The sequence below is a fragment of the Vipera ursinii genome, assembly GCF_947247035.1.
Source record: "Vipera ursinii genome assembly, chromosome: 1".
In the NCBI taxonomy this organism is placed as follows: Eukaryota; Metazoa; Chordata; class Lepidosauria; order Squamata; family Viperidae; genus Vipera; species Vipera ursinii.
In genome coordinates this window covers 111,389,419-111,408,859 of record NC_139512.1, presented here as the reverse complement: position 1 = coordinate 111,408,859, position 19,441 = coordinate 111,389,419, and the positions used below count along the sequence as shown (strand labels likewise).

General features: G+C 43.2%; 1 protein-coding gene across 1 annotated transcript in view; it reads left to right on the top strand.

The window, feature by feature from the left end:
• Window positions 1-19,441, top strand: part of SYT12 (synaptotagmin 12) — a gene marked incomplete at its 5' end in the record, with an annotated part of 50,452 nt that overhangs the window by 16,988 nt on the left and 14,023 nt on the right. The window contains 2 exons of the mRNA XM_083349002.1: window positions 17,625-17,840; window positions 18,953-19,073. Coding sequence (XP_083205128.1) covers window positions 17,625-17,840; window positions 18,953-19,073 — 337 coding nt within the window. The remainder of the gene's footprint in view (window positions 1-17,624; window positions 17,841-18,952; window positions 19,074-19,441) is intronic.

Here is a 19,441-nt window from a genome sequence, read left to right as displayed (position 1 = left end):
CTATTATTAACTATTATGCGGGCTGTTTGCTTTTGTTATAATGCCCTGATTGGTTGTAAAAATTTATCCCCAAATTTCATTTTATCTAATACTTTCAACAAAAATTGCCAATCCAATTGATCAAAGGCTTTTTCAGCATCCAAGAAGATCAACGCTGCAGGGATCTGATTGTTTCTTTCCAAAAATTCCAACAAATCTACTATATGCCTCACATTGTTCTTCATTTGTCTACCACTTATAAACCCAGTTTGATCACCATGAATTACTTGTTGCAATACCCTCATTAGTCTGTTAGCTAGAACGTTAGCAAATATCTTGTAGTCCAAAAGTGATATTGGCCTATAATTTTTTGTTTGGGTGACATCCTGGTCTTCCTTCGGAATCAAAGAGATAAAAGCAGTTTTCCAAGACGGAGGTACCCCTCCTCCCATTTGAATTGTCTGAAACAATTACCCTAATGGCTTCACCATCTCTAACTGTAAATTTTTGTAATACACAGCAGTCAATCCATCCGTACCTGGCACTTTACCCACTTTCAATTGTTTAATTGCTGAAAAAATTTCTTCCTCAGTTATCAATTGGTTCATCTCTTCCTTTTGTTCTTGCGTAAGAACAGGAATATTAGCTTTCATCAAATATTCATCAATATCTGCCTCACTAATCTTATCTCTAGCGTAAAACTTAGAGTAAAAATCAACAAAGGTCTTTTTGATAAGACTCTGCTGGTACACTACCTTAACCCTTATGTTCTATTCTATCTATATTAGAAGCCCTTTGCTTCTTCCTTAACAAATAAGCTAACCATCTACCTGGTTTATTGGCATTGCAAAAAGTATTATGTCTAACATACCGTAAGTTAGTTGCCACTTGATCAGCCATCAACTTATCAAACTGTCCCCTTAATAAATTAATTACCTCTTTAATCTTCCCTGTCTACATTTCTACTTGAGTCATTATACTTCTGGTCTTGTAAACCAATTAAAAATGTTTATCGGTTCTTGGCTACTTTTGTGCTTCATGAATTCTACTCTTATCTTTCCGTGTCAGTATTAATTCAACATAGCAAAGTCTTATACTTGTATTGGTGCTTGCTAAGGTAGCCAAAATTAATCCAAATTGGCAAACTACCGGTATATTGCAATTGTGGCTGCAGACTCTCTTTGCTGTCATTGACATTTTGGTTTGTATTCCACCTTTCTGAATTGAGGACACTCGAGAAAGTTAAATTCCCCAAGCCAGGAGGAAAAAAACCCCATGACCTGACCTACTGGCATATTGGTCCCATCTCTGTATGATCACTCCACTTTACTGCACATTTCTTCAGCCAGTCCTTATTTAATGGCGACCTGCAGAAGAGGATGAAGTTTATCACTAGGAAATGCAAATATACATTTTAGGTCCCCAGCTTAGACTTTGGCCTCTTCTGCTCATCTGCTGGCTAGGCCCTCTTACAATGTTCTGTACTTTTATACAGCAGTATGAGTAGTTTGGGTGGGTGGGGGGCTCGTCCTTGAATCTTTGGTTGAAAACTAAGAGAGAAGAGAGTTCATCCATCTGGCCAGGAGTGGGATGCTCCATTCGGAACCACCCCTGCTTTCTCTTAGTTGAATTTCCCTTTACAGGAAGGAAAACAATTAGTGTGGGATGTGTGGCAAAGCTACCCTTCACCTTTTTGAAGGTAGGGTAGAAATGAGGCTGCCACATTGTCTGCATTTCTGACAGGAGGAGGGAAACCCCAGGAGCTTGAAGGCATGATAAAGTGGGAATTCCCATACCCCACACTTGCAACAGAAATGCTAAAGACTGCCCTTGCATCTTTTCATTTAGAGAGAGAACTGATCCAAGTGCTATAGGGCCAGCTTCCTAAGCTATAAATAAGACCCACAGCAGTATGGGTGCAGAGGCATTTTGTGTTTGTATTGAAAGGAAGACACCTTCTGCTAGCCTTGAATTCCAGAATATTCAGTTGTTGACATATGAGGCTGTTCCCTCTTCTTCTTCTTCCCATATGCATAGTGCTTCATCAGCTACTTTCCAGGAGTATTTTTTTTTAATGATAAAAGGTTATTCTAGTGTACTCTACCTGAAATAAAGTTAAATTGAATGTATTGGGGTTAATTTCTGAACAAAAGGGCAAAGTGCTTTGCAATTCCATACTTTACTCTCTTTGATGGGATTTTGGTAGACAACTTACTAAAGTTAGACTTCGAAGGTTCCTCTGCGAAACTGTGCTACGAATAACCATGTTACAGAGCCCTGGTGGCACAGTGGTTAGAATGCAGTATTGCAGGCTAATTCTGCCCACAGCCAGGAGTTCGATCCTGATCAGCTTAAGGTTGACACAGCCTTTCATCCTTCCGAGATCAGTAAAATGAGGACCCAAATTGGTGGGGGGAAATATGCTGACTCTGTAAACTGCTTAGACAGGACTGTAAAGCACTGTGAAGCGGTATATAAGTCTAAGTGCTAGTGCTATTGCTACAGTTCCTGGTCCAATCTCTTTGTTTGTTCTTGTCTACATTATGGTAAACTATCAAATCAGAAGGTTTTAAGAGCTAGGGGGGTTATTACAGATGATTTGATTCCATTTGGATTAATTGTTGTGATACACTCAGGAAAAAGCATTGTGCAGTACCACAAGGGTGAGATCTAATCTAATGCCTTGGTATCTGTGTGCCATCACATTTCCTGGCACCCTGCTTATCTTAATTCCACACCACATTGGTTCTGTCACTTTGCATACTTCGGGTTGTGCATCCAAGCCCCTGCTGCAGTGCGGCTCTCTTTGACAGCTTCCAGAAGACATGAAATTTGGGGAAACTGTCAAGGACTTCAGAGGAGCTAGAAGCCATTTTATTTTTAGCACATTTATTTATCACCACAGCTGAGAAATGCTCCCATTGATCCAGAGAGAAAAGAGTCAGTTCCTGCTGGGTTATATAATGCAATCCTTTGACAGTTTACACATACCTTGGTTGCTAGGGAAACAAAAAGTTTAAAGTTTCTGAAGGATGTGTATTTGAGAGTACAGAAATGAATAAAGTTTTGAAAGAAGTTAGTCACTTCAATGGGGAAATCCTCAGATTATCTGATAAATTGAAACATTCACTTGCATTGTATCTTATTTAATCTACTTATTTAATCTACTTAGATTGGCATAGATCATTGTTTCCCCAATGATCATATTTTGCAGACCACAAATCACCCTATTCCTGAGCTGTATTTTTGACAAATGGGCCACAATATTCCCACTGAAGGAAGAAATTCTTGGTTAACACTCCGCATGACAGACATGTCAAACTCGCAATGTCATGTGACATCGCGCAACATATCGGGACAGTTTTGCCATTGCTGGCAATGGGGTGGGCGCGGCCAGTAGTTTGACACCCCTGCCATATGGCAATAGTTCTTCCCTGTAATGCACAACAGAAGTTTTCTAATATGAATGTTTGTAGATCACTGAATTTATTGTGGAATGTCTAGGAATCCAAGTGTGACCGTGGATAGAATGAATAAGCAAGTAGGGAGATTACTACCATTCTCATCACAAGAAGCAAAGCCACCCAAATAGAAGCCAGTTTTCCTATAATATTATCAGTCCTTTGAGGTAGGCCAGACAAGATACCAAAACCATGAACCCTAATGCTATTTGTCTGTATACTACTAAAACCTTTAGTTGGGCAAAACAGTGCATTAGGGCAACAATTTTTGAACCCAGGTACCTCAGATGAGGTAGTTTACAGAATATGCTTAGGTTTTGGGACCTATGACTCCCAGGGAATTGAAATATGCCAAATTTTAAAAAATATTTTATGACATTATAGTGTGGAGTGAATTTTAAGGAGTTCTTCCATAACAGTTCCCACTCTTCTTCAGTGGTTATCTCTTTGACGTTTTTCATCCATTTTATCATGCAATTTTTAAAATTGGTTTTCCATTGTGTATCACGTTTCACTAGATTTATATATACACACTAGTACAGGTAAACCTTGCTTAAAGACCAGAATTGGGACCAGCAATCTGTCACTGATGCAATTGTTAAGCAAGAAATCACATGGCTGCAATGGATTTACCAACTGACTTCCATTGCAGTCATTAATCAAATCACCACAGTCATTAAACAAAATATCACATGACTTCAGTTTTATTCTCGTCTCCTCCATGGACTCTGTTCGTTGGAATCCAGGTGTGAAAGTTGCAAATGAGCATTGTGTGATCATGGGGATGCTGCAACAGTTGTAAAGTTACTTTTTCAGTGTAGGTGTAACTTGCATGTCAGTAAACAATTCTGGAATCTCTATACCCAGGAAGATATTTCCCATTGCAATGTGACCTGCTATTGAGAAATTATGCCCATTTAATCTTTGCTTCAGGGTAAACGTTTGCTGGGTTCCCTGGGCTAATTCTGTATTTTCTAAGCACCAAGCTATTGTCAAGCAGTTGGAGACACTAGAGGAAACAGAACGGAAGCAGTGTAATCTTGTATCACACAGTACACTGGGCCCTAGAGTCTTCAGTAGACAAATGCTCCATTTGAGCATCATATAGGAGAGGCAGTTGCAAGGAGTTTGAGGGTTATTAACAAACTCAGTGGCAAAGGTCTACAGCAGGGGTGTCAAACTCAATTTCATTGAGGGCCACATCAGCATTGCGGTTGCCCTCAGGGGGCCGGGTGGGTATGGCCTGGGTGGGCGTGGCCTACTGGGTGGGCATGGCTAGAGTGGGTGTAGCCTACTGGATGGGCGTGGCCAGTTCTACATCATTCGCATCAAGGGTGCCTATGGGGGCCTGGGCAGGAGTGGGACAGATCTCAGGGTCTCTGGGCCAGGGCCAAGGCAGCAGGGGCCGTTCCCTCACTGTTTCCAGGATGGCTTCGCGGGCCGCATGAAACCACTTCGCGGGCTGGATCCGGCCCCCTGGGCCTTGTGTTTGACATGTCTGTTCTACAGGTTGGTGTATGGGAGAGGGAGGGAGGGAGGGAGGGAGAGAGAGAGAGAGAGAGAAAGAGAGAGAGAGAGAGAGAGTTGATTGCAACTGCTGAAGGAGATGGTGAAAGGATTTGTGGGGCAGGAAGTCATCTTGTGAATGGACCTTGTTTACTGTACTTTCTTACAAAGATAAAAAGATCTACCTCAGCAGAACACTGCAGATTTAATCATTCTGCTCAGAAACCTCCCACACACCCAGGACTGGGGAGGGAGGGGACCAGCTATGGGAGCAGAAGGAGGGTTCATTTTGCCCAGCCGTTTTCAGGCACAGGCCAAAAGGAGCACAGCATTTTAGTCTAAATCCCCTTAGAGCATTGTGACTGATGTTAATTGCAGCAAATAAATAGAAATAAAGTGTTCCTATCTTTCGGATGAGAGTAAAAGAGAGCTGTCTCTTTGTCTGAGACGTGCTTACAGTTTCTAATAATATGTGGTTCTGGTTTTGTTGAAATTTATTGTGTTCTATTTGTTACATTTAGTCCCGTCTTTTCTCCCAAGTAGCCCTAATTCCATTCAGGTCTCTCCATCTTTTTTTCAGCCCATCTTCCCTACAAGTGCAGATAACACCTAGTGGATTTCATGCTGACAGAGGGATTTGAACCTGGGTCTCCACAGTCAAACACTAATTGCTATCCCAGGCAGTTCCTGAGCTAGGATCCAGGAATGTAGCAGAAAGAACAGCAAAGTTCCCCATCTGTGCATACAGGCCCTTTTCCTTAGAGTAGGAGAAGCTAAATAAAAAGGATACCTCTGCAATATGCCCTGACGTTTTTTGAAAAACAGCAGCGGGGCTCTCTGGGGCTAGCGAAATACCAATGACTGTACTGGCTCATTATATTTAATTGGTTGTATATGTCCCTGTAATATTATGCCTGACATTTTCCTCCTCTGTAGTTAATACAAAGATTGAAGGTGATTTAATTTGGGGAAATAATGCAGAGAGGAACTACTTAGTTTCCTCAGCACGGGTCCTTTTTCTTTGTGCAAAGAAAAAAGATACCTGGAGAAATTAGGTTCTCCTGCTTGAGCAAGGGGCTGGACTAGAAGACCTCCAAAGTCCCTTCCAGCTCTATTCTATTCTATTCTATTCTATTCTATTCTATTCTATTCTATTCTATTCTATTCTATTCTATCCTATCCTATCCTATCCTATCCTATCCTATCCTATCCTATTCTATTCTATTCTATTCTATTCTATTCTATGGGTCATCCCTAAAAAAATAAGATTGATAAGATTGAGTGAGTCCAAAGACAGGCAACAAAAATGGTGCAAGTTCTGAGAGACAAAACATATCAGGAGAGATTGCAGGAACCAAACATGTATAAGTTGGAGGACTTTGAAGGGAAATGGGGAACATGATTGAAACCTTAAATAGTAAGAGTATGAATAAAGATTCTCGAAGGCAGTATTTTCAATATTAAGCAAAAAACAAGAAAACGGGGGCATAACCACAATAGCAATAGCACTTAGACTTATATACTGTTTCACAGTGCTTTACAACCCTCTCTAAGCTGTTTAGAGACTCAGCATATTGCCCCAACAATCAGGGTCCTCATTTTACCAACCTCAGAAGGTGTTGTGATTTTGAGCCAGCTGGTGATCCCGGCAGCTGAGTCTGGGGAATCAGAGGAGGAGGAGGAGGGGACTGGGGAGCCATCAGAGTTGGAGGAAGGCTCTGAAGAATTACAAGACTTACAAAGTGAGGAAGAACCTGGCCCCTCCACTCGTGATCAAGCTGAAAGCCAGCTGTGCTGGGAGGCTGAGTCAGACTCAGAGGAAGCACAGCTGGAAGACCTCAGACATGCACATAAATGTAGACAGTTCACACAAGTAGATCAGTGGGAGGCAATGGGGCGACTCCAGGGGAGAAGGAGAAAGCAGTGAGAAGCCACACCTTGGGGGCTGCGTAACAAAATGTGTGGGCAGGGCTGGTTGCTGGAGGCAACCGTTTGCAAAGAGCTTCTGCTGTCTGTTTATTTTACCTGCTTTAGCGAAGAAGCAGGCGAGACAGCAAAGTTAAGGAACTTAACTTTATTTACGAACCAGGCAAACAACAGAAGAACATGACTCCTATTTATACTGGCAGCTGTCAACAGGTTAGCCAATCAGGGCTGAGCCGGGTTCCCGCGCCGTTCGTATCGGCCAATCGGAGCCGGCTGACTTTGACAGCTCGGAGCTGTCAGCGGTAGCGCGTGCAGAACTGTCAGTCGGTTGGCGCCTGCGCGGTTCTGTCCGGCAGCTTTTGACAGCTGTCAAAAGCTGCCGCGGCTTTTACCTCAGCCCTGTTAATCTCTATTATAACCTTAATATGTGAATACATAACAATTAATATGTGAATACATAACACCCCTTACCCCTCCCTCTGATTGAGTTGATGTTTCCCCAACTGTTTCTTTTTTGGGTTTCCCCATTCGAAGTCTTTTAAGTAGGCGGGGGGTCTTTTTATTCTTTCGGAGCGCCGGGGGGTTGTCTCAGCTGGTTGTTCTCTTTCCCCAGGCGTATCGAGGTCTGGCTCAGGGGGCATGGGGCATGGCTCCGTCGTTTCAGCGTCGTTTGGAGCGGGGTCTTGAAGTGGTACATTATGATCGGGGGGGTTTTGGCGTGAAAGTGTTTGCGGCGGGGCTTCTGCCTCCATTTCGTCGTTCCCCCTTTCCCCTATATTTTGAGGGCTGCGACGCCGAAGTTGGTCGATGTGTCTGCAGATGTGGGAATTGTGTCCTGTGTCTATGATGTATGATAGGGGACCAGTTTGTTCAATGACAACCCCCTGTGTCCATTTGTTGCCCCCTCCGTAGTTCCTTGCCCAGACAGCTTGCCCTGTGCTGAGAGTCCTGTGCTGGAGGGGCAGTTCTGGGTCTGGAGGGGATCTGTCAGGATGTAGACGGTCCAGTCTGGTAGTTAGTCTTTTGCCCCAGCGAAGCTCTGCCGGAGACTTTCCTGTAGTTGTGCATGGGGTGGTGTGTTGCGATAATAGGAATTGAGCAAGTCTGCGGTGCCAGTTGCCGGAGATGATTTTCCGCAGTGCCTCTTTTGTTGATTTCACCATCACCTCTGCCAAGCCGTTCGTGGATGGGTGAAACCAAGCCGTGGTGGTGTGCCTAATAGAGTTCGCCGTTGTGAAACTCTGGAATTCGTAGGAAGTAAATTGGGGGCCGTTATCGGAGACTATTACATCCGGAAGCCCATGTGTTGCGAACAACCCCCTTAAAACTTGTATTGTGGCTGCTGAAGTCGTGCTAGTCACTGGTGCCACCTCCAGCCATCTCGAATAGCTATCCATGACTATTAGGAATGATTGTCCCTGGAATGGACCTGCATAGTCTATGTGGATACGTGACCAGGGTGTCTTTGTAGTTTCCCATCTGTGTATGGGAGCCTGGGGCTGGGCTGCTCTGACAAGTTGGCAGGAATAGCAGCTGGCTACATGCGTTTCAATTTGCTTGTCTAATCCTGGCCACCAGACACAGCTTCTGGCCAGAGCCTTCATTTTGACGGTCCCAGGGTGACCATCATGGAGGCTTTCTAATACCTTAAGTCTGTGTTTTTCAGGTATGATTACCCTGCTGCCCCATAGTAAACATCCTTGATGGGTGGATAATTCCTTTTGCTTTAAAATGTAATGTTGGAATTCTGGGTCTGGGGGTGTGGATTGCCAGCCAGACGTGACATAGCCTAAGACTCTGCCTAGTGTTTTGTCTGCAGCAGTGCCTGCAGAAATGTCCTTAACCGATAATGGACATTCAGGCAGATCTGAAATAGCCAGTATCTTCCCAGCTGGTGCTGAGTCTGGGTCGATTATTGGTTGGGGCAGTCTGCTCAGGCCGTCAGCATGGCCCATGGTTTTCCCTGGTTTGTATTCTAAATCGAATGAATAGGCTGACAAAAAGGTGGACCATCTCAGGATGCGGGGAGATAATATTTGGGGCGTTAGTTTGTTTACTGTAAAGATTCCTAATAGGGGCTTATGGTCCGTAAAAATGGTGAAATGTCGGCCGTATAGGTAGTCATGAAACTTTTTTACGCTGGCCACTATAGCTAAAGCCTCTTTATCAATCTGAGCGTAATTGCGCTCAGGTTTTGACAGCATTCTGGAATAGAACGCTACAGGGGTTTGCGTTCCCTCGTTAGTTAAGTGGCTTAGGACTGCACCTATGCCGTAGGGAGAGGCATCGCAAGCCAGACATAAGGGTAGCTGTTCGTTGAACAGTGCTACCATTGCATTGCTAGTTAGTAAGTTTTTTAGGAGATTAAAACTTTTATCGTGCTGAGGTTACCAGATCCAGGGTTTTCCTTTATCTAATAACCTGTGGAGGGGTTCAGCGATGGAGGCTTTGTGAGGCAGGAAGGTATGATAAAAATTAACCAACCCTAGGAAGGCTTGTAGTTCCTGTTTATTTTTAGGGGTTGGTGCTGTTTTAATGGCTTTAATTTTTGTTTCGGTGGGGTGAATTCCCCTTGCGTCAATTTTAAACCCTAAAAACTCTGTTGAGGGCACCCCTATGGAGCATTTGTCTCGTCTTAGTTTAAGGCCAGCCTCCCTGAATCTAAGGAGCACCTTTGTTAATTTGTCAGCTAAATCGTTTTCTGATTTCCCTGCAATTAAGACGTCGAAATACGGACAGACCCCAGGGATCCCTTTCAGTGTTTTTTCCATGATTTCTTGGAAGATCCCTGGGGCTGCAGAGATGCCGAATTGAAGGCGGTTAATTTTAAAAGCTCCTTTGTGGGTTACTATTGTCTGCACTAAGGCGGTGTCAGGGGTGACAGGCAGCTGTAAATACGCCTGCGCCAAGTCTAACTTGGCAAAAATGGCGCCTGACTTAATGGCCGCGAGGATGTCTTTGACAGCCGGGACCGGGTAGGCATGGGCGTTTAAAGCGCGGTTTAGGGTCGCTTTATAGTCAGCACATATTCTAATTTGGCCATTTGGCTTAATTGGGGTCACTATGGGTGTCTCCCAATCTGCCCCTTCCACTGGTTCTAGGACCCCTAGGTTAGTTAATCGGTCTAGTTCATTTTCTATTTTTTCTCTTAAGGCGAAGGGAACTCTTCGCGCCTTGATTCTAACTGGCATTATATTAGGATTTAGTTTTAATGATACAGATGGCCCTGTGTATTTCCCAAGTGAACTGTCAAAGACGTCCGCGAATTGAAGGCAGACGGATTCTAAATTTGACAGCTGAGTGGCGTTGACGCCTGTCAACGCTATCCCTAGCGCCTCAAACCAGTCTAGTCCAAGCAGGCTGGTCCTGTTTTCCTGGGTTACTAGTATCGTAAGGGGTCCCTTAAATTTTTTGAACTCTGTTGGAACGGAAGCTTTTCCCCGGAGTTTAATGGGCGTCTTTTGAAAATCCGCTAGGCGGAGTTTGGTGGGGCGAAGGGCGGGCCGCTTTCTGCTGCGGTTACAAATGTCCCTGTAAGTTTGCCAAGAAATTAGTGAGATGGAGGACCCAGAGTCCACTTCCATCTCACAGGGAATTCCGTGAATCAGGACGTCCACCTTGACTTTTGGCTTAAGGGTGCTGTGGACTGTTTGTTCCCTTGCCCTACCCTTCACGTTAAGCACTAGGGGTTTGGAATTGGCCCTGACGCTGGGGGTGTGCCTGTTCATACCTGCGGGCGTCACCTCCAGTTCATGCAGGTTTTCTTGACTCCGGCTATGGCACACGGCTTTGAGGTGACCTGTCTTTCCGCATCCATGGCACTTGGCACTACGGAACCGGCACGTTGCTCTCGGGTGGCTTCCGCCGCAACTGGCACATTTGGCCCTGTTTGGCTGGTAGCTAGCGCCCCTCTAGTTGTTGGCAGGGCCCCCTCTGTTGTTGCGTGGCAGCCTGAGCCTTTCGAACCGCCGCTGCACCGCATCGATGTCCATGGAGCCGTCATCTTCTTCGGGACCGCTGAAACCGCCGTCCTCCTGGTGCACGGACCCGCTGGGCCCGCTGTCAGGGGGACGTTGGTTGTCACCGTGGCTGTCCTCGTAGGCGATGACTTCCCTCGCCACTTCAGCCAGTGTCAGTTCGGGCTTGGCGATCAGCTTTCTCCTCAGCCGCTCATCTTTAAGCCCAATGACGATCTGGTCCCGGATTCGGTCCTCTAAGTCCGGGAACCGACATCGCCGTGCAGCGTGTCTGACCCGGGTTATGAAGTCATTGGCGGGCTCGTCAGGGAGCTGTATTCTTCGGGCGAAATTTACCCTCCAGAAGAGCTCTGACTTCGTGGGCATGAAGTGTTTACTCAGCCCCTCGGTGAGGTCAGCGTAGGAGATCGTGGTGATAGGTTCTGGACTGAAGAGTCCCACAGCGGCGTCGTAGACAGCGGGCCCGCTGAGCCAGAGGAGGGCGGCTGCCTTTGCCCGGTCATCTGTAATCTTCTTTACCACGAGGTATCCTTCTACCTGGCCCAGATGAGATTCCCAGCATTCTGGGTGGCGAGTGTTGAACTCTCGAATGTGGCCGTGGTTCGTCATGCTGTCTGTCTAGTCGTGGGTGCAGCTGCTTGCGTGGTGTGGAAGATAGGCTCCCAAGTGACTTCAGCGAGTGACTAGCTCAGGCTAAGGGAAAAAATCTCTTCTCCCCTTAGGCGGTGACTTCAGCTATGCAAGCAGGCATCCCACCTTCGTCGCCAGTGCTTTAGCGAAGAAGCAGGCGGGACAGCAAAGTTAAGGAACTTAACTTTATTTACGAACCAGGCAAACAACAGAAGAACATGACTCCTATTTATACTGGCAGCTGTCAACAGGTTAGCCAATCAGGGCTGAGCCGGGTTCCCGCGCCGTTCGTATCGGCCAATCGGAGCCGGCTGACTTTGACAGCTCGGAGCTGTCAGCGGTAGCGCGTGCAGAACTGTCAGTCGGTTGGCGCCTGCGCAGTTCTGTCCGGCAGCTTTTGACAGCTGTCAAAAGCTGCCGCGGCTTTTACCTCAGCCCTGTTAATCTCTATTATAACCTTAATATGTGAATACATAACAATTAATATGTGAATACATAACATTACCAATGAGTTATTTCCTGTTTTAGCTCATGCTTTGTTTTGTTTGTGGACAAAGTCTGTAACTCAAATAAAAAAGGGTTTATTTTTCCAGTCTAGTGTTAAAAGAGGGGTTGCCTTGTGAAGTAACAAGGATGTACATAGGCTAGGACAGAACAGAAGGATGGAAGACTGAGTCAACCTTTAGCCAGTCAGGATCGAACTGCAATCAGCCGGCAGTCAGCAGAATTAGCCTGCAATACTGCATTCTGACCACTGCACTACCATGGTTCAAACTGACAGGAGGGATATTCAAAAGTAATGTTAGAAAGTATTACTTCACAGAAAGAATATTGGAAGCTTGGAACTAATTTCCAACTGCGATAGTGAATCAAAATCCTCAAACGGCAGACTTGATGGACCACTAGGTCTTTTTCTGCTGTCAGTTTTCTATGTTTCTATTTCAAAAGGGACTCAAGCATTTCTGAAATCTAGAACTGTGAACATTTCGAAGTGCCTGCCTGAGACAAACTTACCTCCCTAATTCAGTGAACTGTAAGATGGAGTGGGAGGAGGAGGAGGTATGGCATAGGCAGGCTATACTCAGCTTTAACCTGATTTAACTTTCCTGCAAAGTTGATTACCTGATCTGGTCTACTTAGCAGGGTTGTCAAGAGGGAAGGGAAGAATTCTATTTTTACGTAACAGACCCTTAATTACTTAGAACCCTGATACCGATCGCACCTGTGCATGAGCACCCAACAATTTCTTCTTGCTATTTTTAAATTGTGCAAAGCCAGGCTGTATGACAAGTGTCATATCTACATAGGCTCTTCCAGGTTATATCAGGAGAGATCCTAGGTGGCTATCCTTGAAGGAAATTAACCTTATGAACTGCTCCAGACTGTTGACTGCATTATGACCTTTTGTGTAGTATTTCCCTGAAGATAATGTTGGGCCCTGTGTCCTATTGCCATTTACTGATGTAAAACTTTTAATTTGGGGAACTATTACTGCTTAAATAGTGGAATCATGACTGATGTAATGCAAACATTTTGGAAAATGAGTGTAAGAAAAATGCTACAACTGGCAAAAAGTGCACAGCACATTATTCACAGAGGAAACACAGACAGGAGTCAGTGCTATGGATTTTGCACAATGCCTAAGCCAAAAGTAGGGAATTTTCTGTAACCCTCTGACCCAGGACTGGAAAATGCTTCTGGGTTAATAGAAAGGGGTGGTGCTGGCAACAGGTGGCAGCTACTGTATAAACCAGGATCTGTCAGTATGGGGCCAGATGTCAGAGAATCAGCAAGCAGTTATAAAACTAATTAGCATGGATCACAATACATAAGTAGGGTTTCTGGCAGATGGAAACAGAGACAAAGACCCCTGAGGAAAATGACTGAAGGTGGCTGAGGCTGAACTGGTAGTTTTAAGTCTTTCATAAAAAACCACTTTTTCCTTGCTTAAATTCTGAGGTTCATCCTATAATGTGGGCTAACATTTAAAGTAAAGCCAAAAATATCATCCAGATACTGCAATCTGAATAGACAAAGCACAATAAGAGCCATTGTGATGTGGTAGATAGAACAGACTAAGGAAATGTGGTTCAGATCACAAAACTCACCTCTTCACCTTAGCCAAGCTTTCAGCTTCTCTGGATAATTACAGGGGTAAAATAGGAACAAGGAAAAATGCAACAGCCATCTTTAGGAGAATCAGAGTATTAGGCTTTGACATGTGCTAGCAAGATTGTGTATTATTATTATTATTATTAGTAGTAGTAGTAGTAGTAGTAGTAGCAGTAGTAGTAGTATTAACCCCCATCCTCCAAGTGACAACAATCAAACCATTTGATGGGCTCCATATCACCCTGGGGTACCAGGTCTGTCGGCAAACTCATGTCTTCAGGGCTTTTCAAAGGAGTATCAAGGTGGGGGACAATCTTATCTTTGCAGGGATGATGTTCCCCGAGGTGAGCCACCATGGGGAAGACCTCCTTACCCTGCCTCCCTGATCTGGTGGTTGAGTAGATATAATTGGGAAAAGATGATCCTTCAAATAACCTGGCCTCAAGCCGTTGGAAGGCCTTGCAATAGTAAATTCCCACTGAACCTTTTCTAATCCTGGACATTAGCATTTCTGAGAGCTGAGGTTTCTCTTTTGCTGGCCTCTGACAACTGTGATCTCCGTAGCATTCACATTGCTACATATGTTATAGCTGTGTATAGATCTTTTACCCCACTTCAGGAGTCCTCATTCAGTGTCTTCTGCCTTGTTTTCTCTTTAAGCACTCCTTGGGGCTTTTCGCAGGCCATGCTACATTTGAAGAGCACTTGAAATTTGCTGTTGCTGCAAAATGGACTGTGATTTCCCTCTCTTCCCTCATTCTGCAATAGCATGTTTCTCATTAGATCAGGATTTAACTGTCCTATAGAGCAGGGGTCCCGAACCCCTAGTCCGTGGACCAGTATCGGGCCACGGCATGCCAGCAACTGGTCCACACAAACAAGCAAAGCCCCATCTGTGGGATGCTGGTAGCACACAAAACCAGGCCCCCAGAAAAACTTTTCTCCATGGAACCGGTCCCTAGTGCCCAAAAGGATGGGGAACTCTGCTATAGAGCAATTTGCAGTGCACTGTGGAAAACTTGCAATTTAGAATCAGGGGATCCTTATACTGTTCAGATTTGTTGACTTGTTTTAATAATTGTATTATTGCTCTTCGCTGGGATAAGGAATAGTCCCTGCAAAATAATGGCTAATCTCTCGTGTCTCTATAGATTTCTGCTAGTGCCATTTATGACTTTGGTTATGTGGGAAGTCAGCTCCCCAGAGAAGGAAATATTAAAAAGGGCAGGAAAATATATTTCCTGAAAGGATCTTGAAGAGGCAGGAAAGCATGCCCAGTTTTCTTAATAGCCCCAGGTCTCCCTTCCCCCAAGCAGAAACCAGTTCTATAGAAATGCAAACTTTACAAAAGGAAACATGTGATGAGTGACAACAATTTCAAAGGACAATGACTTTAAACTACATAGAAATCCAGAATAACTTTGAGAGTATGAATCAACTCATTTTCAACTTAATTTCACTCCAAGAAATTCCTCAGGAAAATACAGTAGAGATGACTGAACAAGATTCTGAAGACAGAGACTCAAAGAAGGAACCTTATAAAACGCTCATTCCAAAAAAGGAAGTATATGATAAGCAGCAAAAATTTCAAAGGACAATGACCTTAAATTACAAGGAAATGCAGAAGAACTTTAAGAACATGAATCAACTTATTCTCAACTTAATTTCACTTCAAGAACTCTCTCAGGAAAATATAGCAGAGATGATTAAATATAATTTTGAGGATAGAGACTTGAAGATGGAATCATATAAAATAAAAAATTATGATTTAATTCAATTGGGAAATATTTTAATACGTCTAAACAACTTTGAAGATAAGGAAAAGAATGAGAAAAAATTCCCTTTAGGGAAACAAATGATGATGAATCAGAAAAAAGATAGAATATATCAGAAAGAATACTTCAAAAAGAAACATTTGTTTGAATATGGCTAAGAAATGGGAAAAGTTTGAAAAATACTACTCTTAGAGGGAAATTTTTTCTTCCTCCAAATCGATATAACTGTGGGGTTTTTTTGTTGTTTTTCCTATTCTTCTGAATTGAATTGATTTAAACAAAAGCAAACGGTTTAGCTACTTAAATGTGATGATAAGAAAAATATAAAAAATGTGTTTTGAATGAGATTTAAAGGATTAGATGATTAGAACTATTGAATGGAATGTTCAAAGTTTAAATAGACTAAATACATTTTTAGCTATGGTTAAAAAGAATGAGAAATTGAGGGAATAAATATATATTAAATTAGGAGAAATACATATTTTCATATGTCATTTTTTGTAGTTTAGTACTTAAAAATAAAATAAATAAAATTTACTAATGTAAATATAGTTGAATGTTGAACTGATTGTTATTTGTAAGAACATTTAGAATTTGGAGGGAGAAATAAGCTGCTCTTCTTTCTTCTTCTTTTTGTTTCTTTTTTTTACTTATTGATTGGGAAATATAAAAATATTTTTATTTTTATTTTTTTTATTTTAATTCCATTTATATCCCGCCCTTCTCCGAAGACTCAGGGCGGCTTACAAGCTTAGCAGTAGCCTTCATTATATGTATATGCCTGCTTATTAGGGCTTTCATACACCCCCCAAGCGGCATTATTACAAAGTCAGCTTAATTGCCCCCAACAATCTGGGTCCTCATTTTACCTACCTCGGAAGGATGGAAGGCTGAGTCAACCTTGAGCCTGGTGGGACTCGAACCTGCACTAATTGCAGGCAGTTGGTGTTACTTAAGGAGGCATTAGCCCACTGCTCCACCAAGGCTCTTATTGAGAGGGTATGGAAAAAACAGAATGAAATCCACCAAGGTAAATATAGTTAAGTGTTAAAAAGGGGAGAAATAAGCTGAAATAAACATGGTGAAAGGATTTATGATAAGGCAACTAAAATGATATACAGGATTATTGAAACTATATATTGAACTGTTGTTAAGCAAATAAAACTGTCTTAAAGTAATGTTTTGCAAAGAAAGATACGTTGGGGAAAGAGGAAATCAAATAATTAACATATGGAATATAGATTATAGAAATTAATTGTTAAGGACTGTCTTATAAATATTACCCAGACAACATTCTGTTTTATAATGATTTATGTTATGTTAAAAAATTCTAATAAAATATTTACACAAAAAAAAGAAATGCAGATGTAAACCATTAGGAAGGTTGGAGCTAGAAGCTTAGGAAGACAAAGACACCTCAAATCTACCTACCCCAGCCCCAGGGAAGCAGGAGATGACCTTTGGACATAATAGGATTAACCCATCACCATAGGAATACCATAAAGGCACACACTGACTCAGGTCAAAAGTTCATGACACAGGAAATAGCCTAAACAGGAACAGGAAGCAGCTCCAAACAAAAGGCTTGAGTGGGTATAAAAACCCACTCCCTACATGTGCTCAGCCCTTTTTTTCTGCCAGACATCTTCCTATCTGGTTCTCCTCTCCAATAAACTACAACCTTCTTCCCAAAGCAGTTGCCACGTTTATTCCCAGCTTGGATGAACCACGATGAAGACCTTTCTTCCAACAGTTATTACAGGTCTCTTTGGGGTATTGTTCAGGTCAGGGAAGAAGAAGCATAATAAGACAAAACATCCTTTACATATTGTCAGTTATGGTTTTGGGTAGCTCAAATTTATTTAGGTTTTCTGATCTATTAAGTGGCTACTAATAATATTCGTGGTGACTCAGTGGTTCGAATGCAGTACTGCAGGCTACTTCTGCTGACTGCCAGCTGACTGTAATTCGGCAGTTCAAGTCTCACGGGCTCAAGGTTGACTCAGCCTTCCATCCTTCTGAGGTTGGTAAAATGAGGTCCCAGATTGTTGGGTACAATATGTTGACTCTGTAAATTGTTTAGATTGTGCTGTAAAGCATTGTGAAGTGGTATGTAAGTCTAAATGCTATTGCTATTGCTACTTTAAACTATAATCTTCTCTTTAAAAAGAGTGACAGCTTCATCTCCTTTGCCAGGATGGCTTTTTAAACTTGAATATTTTTAAATCTCTTCTACTGCATCCTCTTTCTCTATACAGATCCAAAGAAGTGCTTACTCCGTCTTCTTTGATGAGAAGTTTTCCATTCCCTTGGATCCTTCTACGTTGGAGGAAAACAGCTTGAGATTCTCTGTTTTTGGCATTGATGAGGATGAGAGAAACATCAGCACTGGTGTGGCTGAGCTGAAGTTGTCCGATTTGGGTATCTTTGCTCGGCCTTTCAACGCCTGGCTTTATCTGCAGGTCATGAATAAGGTTCATCCTATTACTGCACACAGATTTGGAGTCCAGAAAGGAAGGCCTATCACTTGCTGGTTTTGTTACTATTGTACTGTCATGAAAGGGAAAAGGCCCTTGAAGATTTTCCTATCTCAGGAGTCAAAATAATTTGGCTGTATCCAGGGCTTTTTTTCTCATAGAACGCTCAGAACGGAGTTCCGGCACCTTTTTTGGATGGAACCTTGTAGGGTAGGCAAGGCGGGTTGTATGACATGTGTGAGTTCCAGCACCTTTTTCTTTTACAAAAAAAGCACTGGCTGTATCTCAATATGTCATGCCTTCCTTCAGGCAAGAATCTCCGAGTCTCCAGTTCTCTCATTACTGTTCTCTAAAAACGAGTCAGTAGTCCCAAGAGCAATGGAGGAAAATCTCCGTGCTGTTAGTCAGACAAAAGCTATTCTTCTCACTTGTGAGCTCTTTGGTTGAGGCTGTAGTTGCAGGAGGACTGGGCAAAATAGATTTCTAAAGACTAAATGAAACTAAAGTATTTAGGGGAGCTTCTTCAGCCTCTTGGTAATGCTCCACACTCTTCCCGGGTTGGTGGCCCGTAGTGGGGGGGGGGGAAAGAGGGGATGGTTTAGTGAGAGGGAAAGCCGTGTGTGTGTGTGCACATGTGCAGGAGCATCCATTGCTCGCGCAAGGGGGTCGAGAGCACCCATGAGGCTCACGCAAATGAGGCCCCAAATGCTTGTGCAAGTGGGGCCATGAGCCTCCGTGACACGTCACTGAGGCCATGAGCCTGTGATACTTATGCAAGTGAGGCTACAAGCCCCAGTGATGTTCACGCAAGAGCCCCCATGCACCCATGACCTGCGAGTGGGCTGTGCATGCCCACCAGCCAGCCACTTACCAGGTCCGGTTACAAATAGGCCATGAACCGATAATGGGCCATGGCCCACAGGTTGGGGACCCCTGCTCTAGGTTATCTGAATACTAAACTTCAGTTTTTAGGGCACCTTTCCTAGTGGCATTCTAATGTATTCCCCTTGCTCGCACTCAGGAGAAAAGAAAATAAATTATGCCATTGGTTCCTTTGCAAGGCTTGTAGAATATTGAATGATGAATGTTCCTCTCCTTTGTATTTATAGGCAACTGATTCAGTAGGTGAAATCCTGCTGTGTCTTAGCTATTTACCCACAGCAGAGCGATTGACTGTAGTTGTGGTTAAAGCCAAGAATCTTGTGTGGACTAATGGAAAAATGACTGCAGGTCAGTAGGATCCCTTTTGTCCCTTCGTCCACCCCCTTCCCCAGTGCTGGATAAATTATAAATATGATGCCACAGCATTCAGTGAATGGGTCAGCAATGGTTGAGAGTACAATCTGGTTCTCTTGCAAGTTGAGTAGAAGAGTTGGAATAATAATGTATTGCAATCTATTTTATCATATTTTCTTTAAGGATTAATTTAGTTCTGCTACAAATCCTGGGAGAGGAAAAAAGTGATATACATACTAATGTCTGTAATGTATTCTCTGTATTACAGAAGTATTGATCAGTGTAAAACTATGATAAGCTCTACTAAATTGTTATGTCACAAAATCCTTAGGATGAGTGGAAGAATTCTGATTTCTGTATGC